This window comes from Hippoglossus stenolepis, chromosome 10 (assembly GCF_022539355.2).
Source record: "Hippoglossus stenolepis isolate QCI-W04-F060 chromosome 10, HSTE1.2, whole genome shotgun sequence".
NCBI lineage: Eukaryota > Metazoa > Chordata > Actinopteri > Pleuronectiformes > Pleuronectidae > Hippoglossus > Hippoglossus stenolepis.
The window spans coordinates 23914639-23931488 of record NC_061492.1 but is presented as its reverse complement, the minus strand read 5'-3'; the positions used below and the strand labels follow the sequence as shown (position 1 = coordinate 23931488).

The 16850-nt window shown below is 44.4% G+C and overlaps 1 protein-coding gene and 1 pseudogene across 1 annotated transcript in view; one reads left to right on the top strand and one right to left on the bottom strand.

Annotated features, from left to right (window-relative positions):
* The window catches only part of gabrb1 (gamma-aminobutyric acid type A receptor subunit beta1), a 52651-nt gene extending 44521 nt beyond the window's left edge, over positions 1 to 8130 (bottom strand). Inside the window, exons 1-3 of the mRNA XM_035167582.2 lie at positions 7389 to 8130; positions 7187 to 7278; positions 7024 to 7091 (exon numbers count right to left, since the gene is read on the bottom strand). Coding sequence (XP_035023473.1) covers positions 7024 to 7091; positions 7187 to 7278; positions 7389 to 7468 — 240 coding nt within the window. The 5' untranslated portion in view covers positions 7469 to 8130. The remainder of the gene's footprint in view (positions 1 to 7023; positions 7092 to 7186; positions 7279 to 7388) is intronic.
* Positions 8131 to 14013: 5883 nt separating this feature from the next.
* LOC118116774 lies at positions 14014 to 15387 on the top strand (annotated as a pseudogene).
* The last annotated feature ends 1463 nt before the right edge of the window (positions 15388 to 16850 follow it).

The window sequence follows — 16850 nt, the reverse complement described above, 5'->3', positions numbered from 1 at the left end:
TACAGATAAGATGGATCAATCTGATCAGACAGCCAGCAGCTCACTCTCAGTCCTGCGGCTCCTGCTGTTGTAAACCTGCCAGAATGTTCTCTGAAAGTCACGCGCACCAGAAACTGTGCTTCACCAGTAGGACAACAAAACTTCTTCCCTCCCTGCAGTAGTCGTCTCCAGAGTTGTTCCTGAGCGCAGTAATTGGAATGTGTGTCCCATTTAGGGCAAACTCATCTCACTGGTGATGGGAATGAAGTCATTGGCCTTTTTGTATCACTTTACCAAAACCTGCAGACTAATTTAGGTGAAAACAGGTTTGAATCAATGCCCACTGCTAACTCAGTTACCACCACCTCGGAGGACATAAACTACTTGGGTTAGCTAAATTCATTTTATATTTGAATAGGTTGTAGAAGTATGTTGTTTATATGAATAAATTCAATGTGTGTTAACCATCAACCATCTTTTTCATAATTTAATCTGTTTGATATGGCAGCCAGAACAGTGCCTCGGATTCAATCAAGCTGCACAAAAGTACACACACTTATAGATAGATAACAGATATCAATACCATAGATATGCCTGTTTTTCTGCCGTCAAGATCCATTAATTATTCCTTGGTGAAAATATGAAAAAACTCCCTATCTGTAGAAGAAGTAATAAAAGAGATCCTTAATCCACCTGCACCAAAATGTGGCGTGTTCTTTCTTGGCCCGTGTACCATCCTTCCACCAAGTAGGCTATCAGGGACATCTGTTCAGTAGTTTTTATGGCATCCTGCTGACAAACTAACAGACAGGGGTGAAAACATAACCTCCTTGGCAGAGGTAAAAAGAGCTGATTTAGGTACTTCTAATTTTATTCATGAGAAAACGAACTGTTCTGCCAGAACCCTGCAGACAACCTGAAACATCTCCATTTAGAATTGATCATGGAGGCCTGCTGTGTGTGTGTGTGTGACGTTCCTGCCTAAGAACAGCAGAGATGTGTGAGAAAGACAAACCCACTCATTTCTGAGAATCAGTAACCATGCAACTCCGCGTACTTAATATTTCCTCTTAATTAACTCAGGCTCAATTAGTGTCGTAATGAATGAGGTTTGGATTGAACTATTCAAGTTAACACATATGGTGTCCAGTCCAGTGCTCGGAGTGTTAACATGAAGGCTTTTTACATGACCCTGTCTAACGTAATGAAAGCAGAGAAGCCCTTCCCTCCAAACACTGTCAGGAAGATAGTGTGTTCAGACTGCTGAGGTTGTGTTCCTGATAACAGTGTCTGACCTTCAAGTCGACTTTCACTCAGAAACACAATGTACCCGAGAGTATGAGGAAGAAAGGTATTCCTATGGGAAATTAGTCCCATTGTTAGGTGCATCGTGTTCTTGTGTGTGATGACGGTGCAAAAAGATGTGATGGTGATGAATGCACATTTTTCCCCACTGGAGGAATGAATGACTAAATGAATGAGGACCAGCCAATCAAAGAGTGAAGAAAGTGAGAGGACAGAGATGGAAGCCTTGTTGTGAAGAGTGAAGAAGGTTATTGGAGGGGATAGAGTGTGTCCGAGCAGTGGAGGGGTGACTGATGGGCTGTCACTTGACCAGTAATCAGATCAAATCTGTATGAAGCGTCTTGTCGTTAAAAAGTTTGCCGATAATCCCTCATTGCAAAGTAAAACTAACACTTACTAGTTTCAGTTGTGCCACAGTTTTGACACAGACAAATACAAGACACTTATTTTGTATAGACAATAATCTTGAGAACATCACTTATGCATTCATACTAGTGCAGTGGACGCTCTTAACGTGGAATGGATTGTTTGCTTGGCCTGTGGTAATCCTGGTTGCAGTTTTCTTTCTGAAACTGTAAAGGTGCAGTAATTGAGCCACGGAAAGTAAAGGCCCTCTGTAGGACTTAGTCCACAGAACCCTGACGCTGCGTCACTGCTGCTGCACAAAGAGCTGTTCACCTGTTTATCCCAAGTTCAGTGAAGCTCGACTCAGTACGCAGAACCCTGAACTGAATATTCAGTTGTCATTGACATTGTTGTGAGCACGCTGTTGTCATGATCAACAACGTCACTTAAGATGATGAGTCCAAACTACCACTGCTACAGAACACTGGCTGCCTGTTTACTTAAAGTTTATTCATATTGAACATATCGTGTGTCCAAATTGCAACAAATTCAACACTGCACTTCCTTGGGCCCTGAACAATCCGGGCCCAAGCAGATAAAATGAACCCTTCTCGAGAAACGTGTTCCACATCCACAGACAGACAGACAGACAGACAGACAGACAGACAGACAGACAGACAGACAGACAGACAGACAGACAGAAACATAACAGGGATTTAAGTTGTGGGCCAGACAACCAAAACAAGGAGCTGAAAGAGGTTCAAAAAGCTCTGCAGAGCTGGAAAGAACGGTTGATCATCTCTGTGGTTAAATCCAATGACACCTCTCACATCACACATTCGTTTGATCCATTTTCACATAAAATGTTAATGATTACTTTAATTCAATTGCAATGACTTGGGCCTTTGACAAGTTAAAATTGCTGGTGAAAAACATGGCGAATGAACTTAATTTTTTTTGTGTGTGTGTGTGTGTCATGAGATGAGACTCTCTGGTCTGCTCCTGCTGGTGGTGAGAGTTTCTATCATCAGAGCAATAATGTCGGTTCCATTTCACCTCGGAGCTCTGCCCTCGAAATGACATCACACCCGAATAAGCCAAATTCAATTCCAGTTGCACAGGAACAATGTTTACGTTAGCCAGCTATCCATTGTTAGCAAAAACTATTCATAATAGCGCATTATGCTGCATTTCACACATACTAACACTGTAGTAAAAGGTCCACAGACAGTAACTGGACAGTACTATGTGTACGACAATTACAGCTTACACTACTGTTGATATACGGTTGATATATATATTTCTTGGATTTCGAAGTCGGGGGTGGTGAGGTTCCTCCGACCTTCCAAGTCCGAATTCCGACTTGAGGGAACTTTCCAGTTGCAACTTCCGACTCAGGGGAAATTCCAAGCTCTGAGGTTTAATTGAACGCGGCATAACAATGTCTCCCCATCCCTGTTTATAATAAGATACAAAATCAGATAAGGCATCATGGTCCAATCAGTAATCCATAAAGACAGGCTTAGACAACACAGTCCTATCAGATCTGGGCACTTTCCATTTCTCACGGAAACTTGTGCAGCTCCAAGTGAAGCTAACAAACAGTTCATAACCCGAGTCAACAATGACGCACATCAGAAACTCCACAAACTGTCTGTATTTACTCAAGACAATGTCACACTATCATGAAGATGAAGTGCTGATCCGATACAGCTGACTGACAATATAAAGTGTCACTCTCTATCTTGATGGGAGACAGTGTACGCCATATTGCTGGATTACAATACAAATAGATGCTCTGTATTTCTATAGCGCTTTTCTTGTCTTGATGACCGCTCGAAGCGCTTTACAGAACAGTTTTTCCATTCACCCATTCACGCACATACTCATACAGTGCCACACTTTCTCTATCACACAATGTCGGCACAATTGCCAGGGTCAATTTGTGGTTCAGTGTCTTGCTCAAGAACACGTCGGCACTTGGACGAGTCGGGGATCAAGCCACCGTCCTTCTTGTTAGTGGATGACTCGCTTCCTGGGTCACAGCAGCCCACAATAACACTTTATTCTGGAAAAGTAATGAAATAAGGGGCTGGGGAAAAGGTCACATTTACTTTCCTGCTTTAGGAAGCAATACGAGACATGACTTGATAAAATGAATATACTAATAATACAGCCTCCATTTCTCTGGAGAGCAACTTAAACTTTCATAATCAGTCATAACCTCATGCTCCAGTTGAAGGAATATGAGGGATGTGATAAGCAGAGTCACATCAATTATTTAAAAGCAAAGAACAACTAATCACAGTTCGCAGTATACACAAATCCTTTGAGTGACACTTGCACACAACAACTTCAGGCTTTGAGAGAAGATTTAATGGCTCCATCAACTGTAAGGTCTTTTCAGTGCTTTATATGAGGGTATTTTAACTTGAAGCTACTTCATCCTTAGGCTGGAGATATACTTTGTTTTGAGCCACGCATTTGTGCAGACAAGCATCATCGGCGTATTTGTTCACATACTTTCTTTGTAGTACAAGTGTGCTACGCATGTCACTGGAGTATTCCACTTGAGGGCACTCCACAAAACTCTGTATAGAACATGATGGCGCTAGAGTACAATATATGGTTACTCCTGGTATTCATAGTGGAAGGCAAAGAAAGAGTTTCATTGTACAGAGATATAAGACAATTAACACTTTGAACTTGAGATCACAGCAAAAAAAAAACATTATGGAGGCAGCATAGTAGAGAGACCCTTAAATCAACAATGTTATGACAATGGTAGTAGTATCTGACCCTACTGTTCATGTGCATATTGCAACTTGGGGATGTGTAGCATTAGCTTCTGAGAACGTGCACGCCCAGCGCATCAAATGGACACAGGATATGTAAGGCAGCTGAGTGGTTAAAGAAAGTACATCTTCAGGGAAACAAAATATAGTTTGTATCATGGAACAGCAGGAATTTAACAGATGTAGTCTAACATGACCATTATCACAGGTTCTTCTGTTCTGCTCCTGTTTTGTGGATGACTTCCTGGAGCTGCAGTATGAACTCTGCTCTGGAGCTGGAAATAAATCAGGGGTCCAGAGTGTCTTTTGTGATCATTTCACAGCTGACCACGTCCAATCAAGAACAAACCAGCAAACACAACTACAGTGACCACCATTCTACTGCATCTGTACGGAGCAGGACCCTCAAAGAATAGTCCTTACTCTGACAAACAAGACAACCTCTCTATCCAACACAGCACTTGCAATATTCATTGGGAAATAAAAACTGTGTATAGGACCACCAGTCAGAAACTGCTCCAAAAGTTTGGGTACTTTGTCCCAAAATAAGTTTTTTTCTCCACAGATGAAATTCATGCACAAGGTTTCACTTGAGACAAAGCAACACCATGATTGGATTGACATGTTTCCCTTCTGGCTGTTATGAAGAAGACGATTGGCTTATTGGTAGAGAGGTGAGATATGTGGCATACAGCTGCCATGGTTGCCATTACTGACTTTCTACTCAGGATATTTTAAAGGTAGCCTGTGTCTATGGGCTTTGCAAGACTGTAATAAACATAACAGATCATCTCATTTTGACCAATTCACTGGCGTACCTGTCTTTCAATAACAGACCTGCCTGCGCTCCCCTTGGCCGTGCTTTAACTGTTCATGACAGCAGACTTGAGCCGGGGAGACACATACCGTGAGTCACGGAAAAGTTGGCTTGCAGCAGTCATTGGTCATTCATGTGTTTATGGTGGCTTTGACAAGAGGGCCACTGGGAGGGGTTGTACTGTATGTATCAGTTGCAGTTCAAAGTGTAGGCTGCTCTTGCTAGATTTTCCAGGATTACCTATATCCTAGCTTTAAGTGGCTTGTCCTCCCGTTATGTCTCTGAGGCTATTTCAGGAGCCACTGCTGAGGGTGGTAATCTGAGGGTAGGAACAAACGACGGATATGGTCATTCAGGTTGGAGTGTGGACTTGTTGATATGGCTCTAATATGAAAGATAAACAATCTGTCAATCTGCACTAAAGCAACAGCTATGCCATACCAGTATGTGTTAAAGGTTCAGTGTGTAGAATTTAGGGACATCTAGTGGTGAAGTTGCATGTAGCAGCAGAATACCCCTCACCTCACCCTCCCCTTCCAAACATGACAGAGAACCTGTGGTAGTCTTCAGTTGTCGTAAAAACTCAAAAGGTGTTTAGTTTGTCCAGTTTGGACTACTGTAAAAGAACATGGCAGCCTCCATAGAGAGGACCCACTCCCGTGGTAAATATAAAGTATTTAAATATAAAGGGCCCATTCTAGATTAAAGAAAACAACAATTGGTACAATTTAGATGAAACACACTGGTGAAAACATCACTAGGATTATTTTATATTCAATTTCTGCTCAAAGATCCCTCTCACCTAAATCTTACACACTGAACCTTTTTGAAATGCAGATGTGTGAATCTCAGACCTCTCTCTCTCTCTCTCTCTCTCTCTCTCTCTCTCTTTCTCACACACAAACACACACACACACACACACTTTCTCTGCACGTGCTCCCACCTCACTCAGCTGCCTCTGCTGTTGAACACTGGTGGTGCTCGTTCTCTGGGCACCTTGGCAACACTGCATTGATACTACCCTGTATTAAGTGGTCAAATCATAATCTGCAGACCCTCTGCTTTTCTACCTCTGTGCTTCCTCCTGTTGACTCACTCACATGCAATCACTGCATTGGGTCCCATACATGACCAACACCCACCCCCCCCCACCATATATATATTTCTCCACCTAGTGAGGCTTTTTTTCTGACACCGGGCTCTCCATGCATGCTGGCGCCGCAGATCCGTGAGTGGAATCACTAAAAAGATATCTCTCTCTCTCTCTCTCTCTCTCTCTCTCTCTCTCTCTCTCTCTCTCTCTTCTCTCACACACACACACACACACACACACACACACACACACACACACACACACACACACACACACATCTGATCCTCTGTGTCTGTCTATCTCTGTCTTGTTAATTCTCAGCCCTGCGCCGGTTGTGACACCGCGGGGAAGTGCTCGGTGCATACGGATTGGCTTTGACACATTGCGGATCTCTCCATGGTGCTGAAACGGGAGCGGGGAGGGAGGAGGAGGAGGAGGAGGAGGAGGAGGCATCTTTTTTAGAAAGCTTCAGGAGCGGCGCTGCACCAAGAGGTGTCTGGTCTGAAGAGTCACACTCATCTGCAAACCTCTTTGTATTTGTTTGGTTGGACTGTCACGTGGAAGCAGTGTGTGTGTGTGTGTGTGTGTGTGTGTGTGTGTGTGTGTGTGTGTGTGTGTGTGTGTGTGTGTGTGTGTGTGTGTGTGTGTGTGTGTGTGTGTGTGTGTGTGTGTTTTCAAGGTAACTTACCATGTTGACTTCAGACACCATATCAATGCTGGCGATGTCTATGCTCATGCCCACATCCACGGGGGCGCCTGTGGAAAATATGACCGCAGATCATTCTGTTAAAGCATCACCGAGCATTGCATGTTGTTGGAGCAGCAGCAGACAAGACACCGGCGGCTTTTACCTCCAAAGTCAGGCCGCAGTCGGATGTCATAGCCCTTCAGCAGCTTGTCCACGGTGGCCTTCACAAAGGACATGTTGCTGGGTTCATTGGCGCTGAGGACACAACCAGCATTTCAGCCCAGAGTTCATGAAATCTTACAGGGGCCTATAAAGTACATGACACATAATGAAAATAAGACATAGTGATACTGATCAGAGCTCACCTCTGCGCCCCGCACACCACAGTCACCAGGAGGGACAGGCAGCAGATCCCTAAACCTCCGCGGTCCAGAGGAGTCCACATAACTACTAACTCTGATCCCGCCCGCGACTTTCACACAAGATTTCAGACGCAATTTCAGCCTGCAAAATTATTCCAAGAGCAACGCATGCGCGTCCTTTCACCAACATCCAAGCGACGGTTATCGCCTCAAAACAAATTTGGATTAAAATATAGCCACGCAAAAGGAAAACACATAAAACTCAGCCCGCAGGTTTAGGTCTCCGCTGCACACACGAGTCTCCCAGCGCTCAACATGTCAATGCACAGCCCTCCTCCTCCTCTTCCTTCTCCTCCTCTTCCTCCTCCAGCAGCACCGCTCTCAGCTTATTCCAGCAGACGCAGTGTCCGGAGCAGGTCTGCGTCAAGATGCTCTCTCCCCGCCGGTCAACTTGAAGAGATTTAAATGTGGAGCAGCAACCGCGGCTCTCCGGTCACCTTTAGTGAGCTGGAGGAGGAAGAGAGAGAGAGAGGGGGAGAGCGAGAGAGAGAGAGAGAGAGAGAGAGAGAGAGAGAGAGAGAGAGAGAGAGAGAGAGAGAGACGTCTAACACAATGTCAGAGGAGCTGCGGCTCTGACGGTCTCGCTCCACGGGCTGATAACCAACTTCTTTCAAATCTCCAGAGACCCGACTGAAGTGAGGAGACAGGAGATCAGATGAGCTGCATGATGGGAACTGCAATGGCTCCTGCTCCGCCGGCAGGCCGTGAAGGGAATGGACAAGTATTCTGCGATTGGACCCGTCATCGCGTCAGATGCAGTCATAGAAACACTTATCAGAATTTTGGTCATTGCTTTTCATACAGTCAGATTTTGTTCACACCTGCCTGCTAATACAACAACAACTGTCGAACGTCTGCCTCACATCTCTATTCTTAATGGAAAAGTTGTGAGCATGGGTCTGAAGATTGTGTTGATTGCTTCACACGCCTCTGAAGTAGTCCAAAAAATAACAGCAGTTATATAATAATTTAAACTTATATATAAACCACACACGTGAACAGTAGTAAAGCAAAATCAGTTAAACTTTTTGAAAAACCTTGACTGTAAAGTCTTCATTGCAGATAAATCAGAAAGAGTGAGCTCTATAACTTCATTCTGCTCCATAGACTGTAAAAGCCCCTTTACAGTACAGTGGAGGCCTGTTGTAATTATTCCTTGTCCTTATAGCAGCTAATGCCAAGGGATCATTCTAAAGTAACTCTGGAGCATTAACACAGGCCAGGCAAACAGTCCATTCCAAACAGGCAGGTTTAGAACGGGCACTGCAGGTAGGATAAAATGATTCCTTTGTCCTTCATTCACTCTAGGAACTGTTACTGTAACCATAAGTAGACCTGTACATGACCCTGGACCTCTGTACCCACTAATGTCCTGGATAAGACGGACTTTAGACATTAGTGTAACTAACTGTCTCCTTCTGGAGCTTAGAACCACATTTCCTGGGCTTCATCTGTGGATGGAGTTTGCTCAGTTGTCATTACTATCCATCCATCATCCATCATCCATCATCCATCATCCATCATCCATCATCCATCCATCATCCATCATCCATCATCCATCATCCATCATCCATCATCCATCATTTATCCATCATCCATCATCCATCCATCATCCATCATCCATCATCCATCATCCATCCATCATCCATCATCATCCATCATCCATCATCCATCATCCATCATCCATCATCCATCATCCATCATCCATCATCCATCATCCATCATCCATCATCCATCATCCAGTCAAGCTAACTACATGTGTTTGGACTGTGGGAGGAAGCTACATTACCTTCAGAGAAAGCCCTCACAGACTGACACTAGCCTGAGTATCAGTCTAATTATATGCTGGTAGTACAGAACATGGTTGGAACACCTGACTTCACTCTCTGATGTCAGATGTGAACTTGTCCATTAACAACTGGTGACACCTCGTCAATGATCTGTGACCTTTCCCCAGTGCATGCTGGGACTGGTTTTCTTGTCCACAGGCAAATTATGTTTTGGCTACAACCACAGCAGGGGCCATCTAACATGGCAGCAATGACCTTTTGCTGTTGGGCTCCTACTGACACACATGTGCCCTCTGAGTATTGTGTGTCTGTGACTTCGAGCTTCCCATCAGGCAGACTGTACATGGCAGTGTAGAATGTCCAGAGAGCCATAAAGAAACCTCCTATAGTGGATGAACACCACATGAGCCCAGGTTTTCTGTGTGTTTAGGATTGAGTAGGTTATCAGAAGTAGTTTGAAGTCTGATCTGACAGTGACATGGTTCCAGTAACGCTGTTTACCCCTGAAACTCCAAAAGTGTTTTGTGGACTCAAACACTTCACTCATCCCTCCACCGGCATAGGGGTGAGTAGACAATGAGGGAATTTTCTCTTCAAGAGACAGAAAAAAGGAAAGCAAAGAGCTCTAAGTATACATATTTACTCTTATTAGAACTTTTATTTTCATCACTGATGTGCTCAGTTACACAAGCTATTCATGTAATCAGCTAACTACAGGCATTGCAACTGAAGCGCTGAGGAGAGTGAACATGACTGTTCCCTGATTCATCCTGATTAGGTATTGGAGGATTTACATATGTCTGATATTTGCATCTGCTTTTGAATAAACAATTCATTAGCTCTGCCCAGTGGGTTTGTGGGAATGGTATGAACACTCTATGCAATTTGAAGTGACTGATTTGATAAAATACTTTAATATGCTTTTGCTTTGTATGTGAACAGGATTATATATTTTCCTGTCTGGCAGTGCTCTGCTGCTGCTGAACGATGATCATGTGCATTGTTTGTTACAATGGCTCTCAACACTGTAACAAGTGTAAAAAAAAAACTATACAAGGATAAATGATAGAGCCATTGTTCTGTTCACATAAATTATTTGCAATAATTACAAGAAAATGTGTCATTTAAAATATACTGTGATATACTGTCACATTCCTATATAGCTGTTCAACATGGCTTTAAATCCAAAGCCTTTCAAGTAAATGTCATCATTAGAAATGGAAAGATGATCCTAAAAACAACATGGTACAAAGTTAAGTTAAGATATGTTTTTCAAAAGATTGACAACAATTCTCAAAACCCATAAAATATGCACAACTCCTAAACGTTTTTTTTAAATATCACAAATTGATTAGAGTAAATAAGTCAACTGAGAGTTTAAGAAGAAGAAACAGAGAGTACAGCACAACAGCCATCCGTCGCACAACATGAACATCACATTGACCATCAGAAGGTCAAAGGAGTGGGTAAAACTTACTCAGCTGTGTATATAACTGAGCTGAGGTAGTGTGGTGCTGGTCGAGCTTGCAGCTCAATTTGACTCAGCATTGGAGACGTCAACCTGTGGGTTGTAGGTCCTAAACGATCTTAGCTGGTAGAGCAATTGGCTGGTTAATTCAGATAAATGTAAGTAGTTGCGCAGCCTCATGTAGTCAGCATCCAATAAATGTCTTGACAAGTGGTGTTCAGACACAAGACATTGAGCACGAACACCAGCAGGAAGCCCGTGCCTTAATTCGTCATTGTGAGTCAACAAAAAATGTCAAAACTGATGATCTTTGAGGACCTGTGAGCTGATTCTTAACCCAAATATCACATCAATCCATCTGGTACCTGCCGAGACATGGTGGGGAGCATTAAGAGCTCACTAACGTCAGTAATAAAATCATGAATTCAAAGGAAGTAGTCAGCCACACCAGTCACAGACACAGAGATTTACTAAATATGCTAAAACCAGAAGTGCGTTCATCACCATTCGACCTGCACTCTTGGGGAACCAACTGGAGCACGCTGGAGTGGACCTTCACCTCACATCCTGGATTTTGGACTGTCTTACCAATCGACCCCAGTATGTGAGCATCGGGGACTCTGTCAGACTCGGCTGTCTGCACTACATCACAGATGAGGACGACAGGGAATACAGAGCCCTGACGCAGGACTTTGTGGACTTTCTCCAGATCAATGCGGAGACAACCAAAGAACTGGTGGTAGATATCCACAGGCAGACACCAGGGAATGGACATTGAGATAGTGAGTTCTTATAAGTATCTGGGTGGTCACCTCTACAATAAACTGGACTGGACTGATCGTGCCAGTGCACTTATAAGAAGGGTCAGAGCAGACACTCTCTGCTTAGGACATTTAAGTCTTTGGAGTGCAGAGGGGGGGGGGCTCCTGAAGACCTTTTATGACTCTGTTGTGCCAACGGCCATCTTCTTTGGAGTGGTTTGCTGGGGCAGCAGCCTTTCAACTGCTGACAGGAAGATACTCAATAGACGGATTAGGAGGGCCAGCTCGGTCCATACCCCCTTGACCCAGTGGAGGTGGTGGGACCGAGGAGGATGATGGAGAAGCTGTCTTCTCTGATGGACAACCAGTCCCACCCCCTGCAGGACACCATCACAGCACTGGGCAGCTCCTTCAGCAATGGACTGATCCACCCTAAGTGTCTGAAGGAGACGTATGGCAGGTTGTTCCTTCCTGCAGCAGTAAGACTGTAAAACCAGCTCTGCTCCCAGTAAAACCATTCACCACCATTATGGACTGACACTTTAACTCTTTTCCAATTCTCTGAACTGTACAAGATTCATTTAAAATGTTGTATGTGCAATCCATTTCACTGTACATATTCTGACACTGTACATGTTCGGTTTACAGGCAGGCAGAGAGTCAGACAGGCAGATAGGTAGGCTGGCAGGCAGACGAGCAGGCAGGTAGACAGGCAAGCAGGCAGGCAGGTAGATAGGCAGGCAGGCAGGCAGACAGGTAGGCTGGCAGACAGGTAGGTAGGTAGGCAGGCAGACAGACAGACAGACAGACAGACAGACAGACAGACAGACAGACAGACAGACAGGCAGGCAGACAGGCAGGCAGGCAGGCAGGCAGGCAGGCAGGCAGGCAAGCAGGCAGGCAGGGAGTCAGACAGACAGGCAGAGGATCAGACAGGCAGGCAGAGGATCAGACAGGCAGGCAGACAGGCAGAAGACAGGCAGGCAGGCAGGCAGGCAGGCAGGCAGGCAGGCAGGCAGGCAGAGGATCAGACAGGCAGGCAGGAAGGCAGGCAGGCAGGCAGGCAGGCAGGCAGGCAGGCAGAGGATCAGACAGGCAGGCCGACAGGCAGGCAGGCAGACAAACAGGCAGAGTGACAGACAGGCAGGGGATCAGACAGGCAGGCGGACAGGCAGACAGACAGGCAGACAGACAGGCAGAGGATCAGACAGGCAGGCAGACAGGCAGACAGACAGGCAGACAGACAGGCAGAGGATCAGTCAGGCAGGGGATCAGACAGGCAGGGGATCAGACAGGCAGGCAGAGGATCAGACAGGCAGGCAGACAGCAATGCAAATTTAACCTCTTTAGAGGATGTAAGAATGTTGGGTGGTTAAACCATGCTGTTCTTCTGCAGTCTATGCTCTGGGGCCATCTAGGGGTATAAAGAGTTTCTTACATGTTGCTGCTGTCAAACTGAATTTCATTTCAGTTCTGCATGATTTTTGTGGATATACTGTATTTGATCTGTCTGCTTACCAAATACAAAAGACTATACCATGACAATCATCGACATTACATTAGATACCATCAGTTCACCTCTCACTGAGCATCATCACAGACTGTACAAAGACATCGACCTTAATAAATGGAAAGGAATATACTATGATATTTATTACTTGAGATGTGTCAAACCTATGCATTTCTATCTGTAGAGTGTATTTATCACATGTTAAACTCACTGACTTCTGCTTTGTAGAGCAAAGGCTCACATTTTATTTTAAAATAATCGACTTGTAGTTTATTATTTAGGTTAGACTTGAAGATACTATGTAACAGCCTTTGTGCCTGTACATACTTCAGCTTATATTTTGTTGCAATCTCAGATACCAACAGGCCTATTTCTCAGTGTGAGAAAAGTGCAGGTAATAATATTAATCATGGCTTTGCTCTCCTCCAGCGTCCCAGTAAGTCATGAACACCACCAGGAGCCTGGATCTGACACAGATAAATGGAATTCAGCCATCATTTATCTTACCATTTACTACTGTGCTTTTCCTATTGTGACATGTGAAACTGCCCCCTGTGGAAAAAGCTGAAGCTATTACTCACAAACCAATTACCACAGGTTCACATCGCACCATGACGTTTAGCATTTGTTTCACTTTTCTTTTTGCAAGCTAATAATACATTTACAACTTCTTAAAGACCTAATGTTGAGCAGCCGGAGATTTATTCCGAAAAAGCACTTTCTCCAGTTTTGTAATTAGGGCCCGAGCACCGACGGTGGGAGGCCCTATTGAAATTGTAAGGATTTTTCTTATTATTATTATAGTTTCCTCCCTGAAGAGACGCAGGCTGAAAACCAGACGATCACATTCACCTTCCAAACCAAACTAAACCAAACTAGACCAAACGTCCTGAGTGAGTCCAGCTACAGCAGAGAAGAGTCAAACTACAACCTGCGGACGCTCCACACACTGACCGTGAGTTTAACAAACACCTCGACTCAGAGTGGAAGTAAACCTCAGTGAAGTTCGTGGAGCTGTGGCTGACTGACTGTGTTCAGCTTCACCTGGAGACTCGATGGCTTCCAGATCAGAAGAAGATCACTGCTGTCCCGTCTGCCAAGATGTCTTCAGAGATCCTGTTCTTCTGTCATGTAGCCACAGCTTCTGTAAAGACTGTGTGAAGAGATGGTGGAAAGACAAAGAAGTAAAAGAGCGTCCAGTTTATAAGAGAAGGAAATCAATGTCAGAACCACCTGTTAACCTGGTGTTAAAGAACCTGTGTGAGACCTTCTTACAGGAGAGAGATCAGAGCTCTTCACATGCTCTCTGCAGTCTGCACTCAGAGAAACTCAGACTCTTCTGTCTGGACCATCAGCAGCCAGTGTGTCTCGTCTGCAGAGATTCAGAAAAACACACCTAGCACAGAATCAGACCCATCGATGAAGCTGCACAACAACACAAGAAGCAGCTTCAGGAAACTCTGGAGCCCTTGAAGAAGAAGTTACAGTGTTTTGAACGTGTTAAAGTAGAGTTTGAACAAACAGCAGAACACATTAAGGTCCAGGCCGGACTCACGGAGACGGAGATCAAGGAGCAGTTTAAAAAGCTTCATCAGTTTCTGGAAGAGGAAGAGGAGGCCAGGATGGCTGCACTGAGGGAGGAAGAGGAGCAGAAGAGTCGGATGATGAAGGCGAAGATTGAGGCTCTGAGCAGAGACATAACGGCTCTTTCAGACACAATCAGAACCACAGAGGACGAGCTGAGAGCTGAAAACGTCTCGTTCCTGCTCAACTACAAGGCTGCAGTGGAACGAGTCCAGCAGCGCCCCCTGCTGGATGATCCACAGCTGGCCTCAGGAGCTCTGATAGACAAGGCCAAACATCTGGGCAACCTGAGCTTCAACATCTGGAACAAATGAAGGACATGGTCTCCTACAGTCCTGTGGTTCTGGACCCAAACTCTGCTCATCCAGTACTCGTCCTGTCTGAAGATCTGACCAGTTTGAGACGAGGAGAGAGACAGAAGCTTCCTGACAATCCAGAAAGGTTTGATAATTACACCTTAGTCCTGGGATCTGAGGGTCTTAACTCAGGGACTCACAGCTGGGACGTCCTGGTTGGAAACAGTACACACTGGTCACTGGGTGTGTCAGCAGAGTCTGTCCAGAGGAAGGGAGACAAACTGTCTGGATTATGGGGAATATGGTTCTATGAAGGTAAATACTCAGCATGGTCCCCAACAACATCATCCTATCTCTCTGTGCAGAAGATCCAGAGGATCAGAGTGAAACTGGACTGGAACAGAGGAGAACTGTCGTTCTCTGATCCTGATACTAACACACACATTCACACTTTCACTCAGAAGATGTTTCCATACTTTAGCATTAGAGGTCACTTGAAGCTGTTACCTGTGAATGTCTCTGTGACGCTGGATCAGAGCAGTTAGAGATAAAGATTTTATTTATAAGAGAAATCTGCTGAATTTAAATGTTAAACTCGTTATTCTAAAGCTTTGTTTATTTCTCCTTTTACTTCTCAGTCATTTTTATTTCTACTGTCGACTTTTCCACGTTTGTAAAAAGATTTCATTATTTTCTGATCTTTATCTTTGGTTTGTTTTTTACTTTCATGGAAAATGTTTTCTGTCATTTAGATTTTGTGTGGATCCATGAAGTCGAGCAAACTGATGAAGATCCACATAAAAACACATTTATCAATAACAGCTGATCATTGTTCACATTCAACAAACTTTATTAAAACTCACACATGAGACATGATTCATGTTTAATCACATAAAGTCTGTTCACATATGAAATAATCCAACATATATGAACATTTGTCTGTTTGATGTGATGAAGCCAAAATGATTCTGTCTGTAAAAGTGTTTATTCAACAGCAGCCTAGTGATGTGATTTTAATATTGTGATAAAAATAATAAAAACTATGAAACAGAAACAGAGTTTTGACCTTTTTTAAGTTGAAATGTAAATATAACATTATCTGTCATTAAGTGGGATTGAACACTCAGATAGTTTCAGGTTTTTAAATTGAGTTATATATACGTTTATTCATGAATTATTACTTATTTAAATGTTGGGAGCTAATAGTTGTGAACAATAGTTGGGCCTACATGTGAAGCCAAAGCCTGCAACCACATGTCTTCTTTGTTCTGGAGACAAAGATGAGCTTCCAGAACTCAGTCTCCCAGGGTGCTTCAACTTCACACCTAGGTGTGAACCTGCCCCTGGACACAACTTTCAACCCCTATTGGTCACTGTGTGCCCCACGACCCATGACGTCACCAGGACAATAAAAGCCCAGTTCCCCCTCTTTTCTACTGACCTCTGCAGGAGGAGTAGGTACCTCTCCCTGCCCCAGCTCTTTTGACCTCCAAGCAGGCCTGCCTGAAGCAGACTGCTAAAACCGTCCAAAAGGCAGGGACACGAGAGCCTGCCTAAGAACTTCAGCACAAGCAATTGGCCACGACACAAAGTCAGACCAGCAGATGCACAACAACAGGAGCCACAACCAGCAAGACCACTTCACTGGACTTTAAACAGCATCTCAAAAAGGATCTTTCCCCCTTTTCACTTCTAACAGTATTAGGTGACAAGCCTAGCTCCCAATTACATTAGTTATCAAACCAGTTTTTCCCAGAGTGCAGGAGGGCCACTGCTCTGTGACTCTAAGATGCTGAAAGGAAGGGTTTCCTGTTGTTATGCACCAAGCTGATTGGGCCATGTTCAGGGCTTCCATTGCACAGGCAGCAGACAGGAAGTGGGTGAAAAGGTCATTGATGCCCGTTGAGGTGGCAATGTAAGAACGGCAGGAGAGGGAAGCCCTCAGATGACCGGTACCAGGAGGCCTCGAGGACTGCAGCTTCCGCAGTTGGGGAAT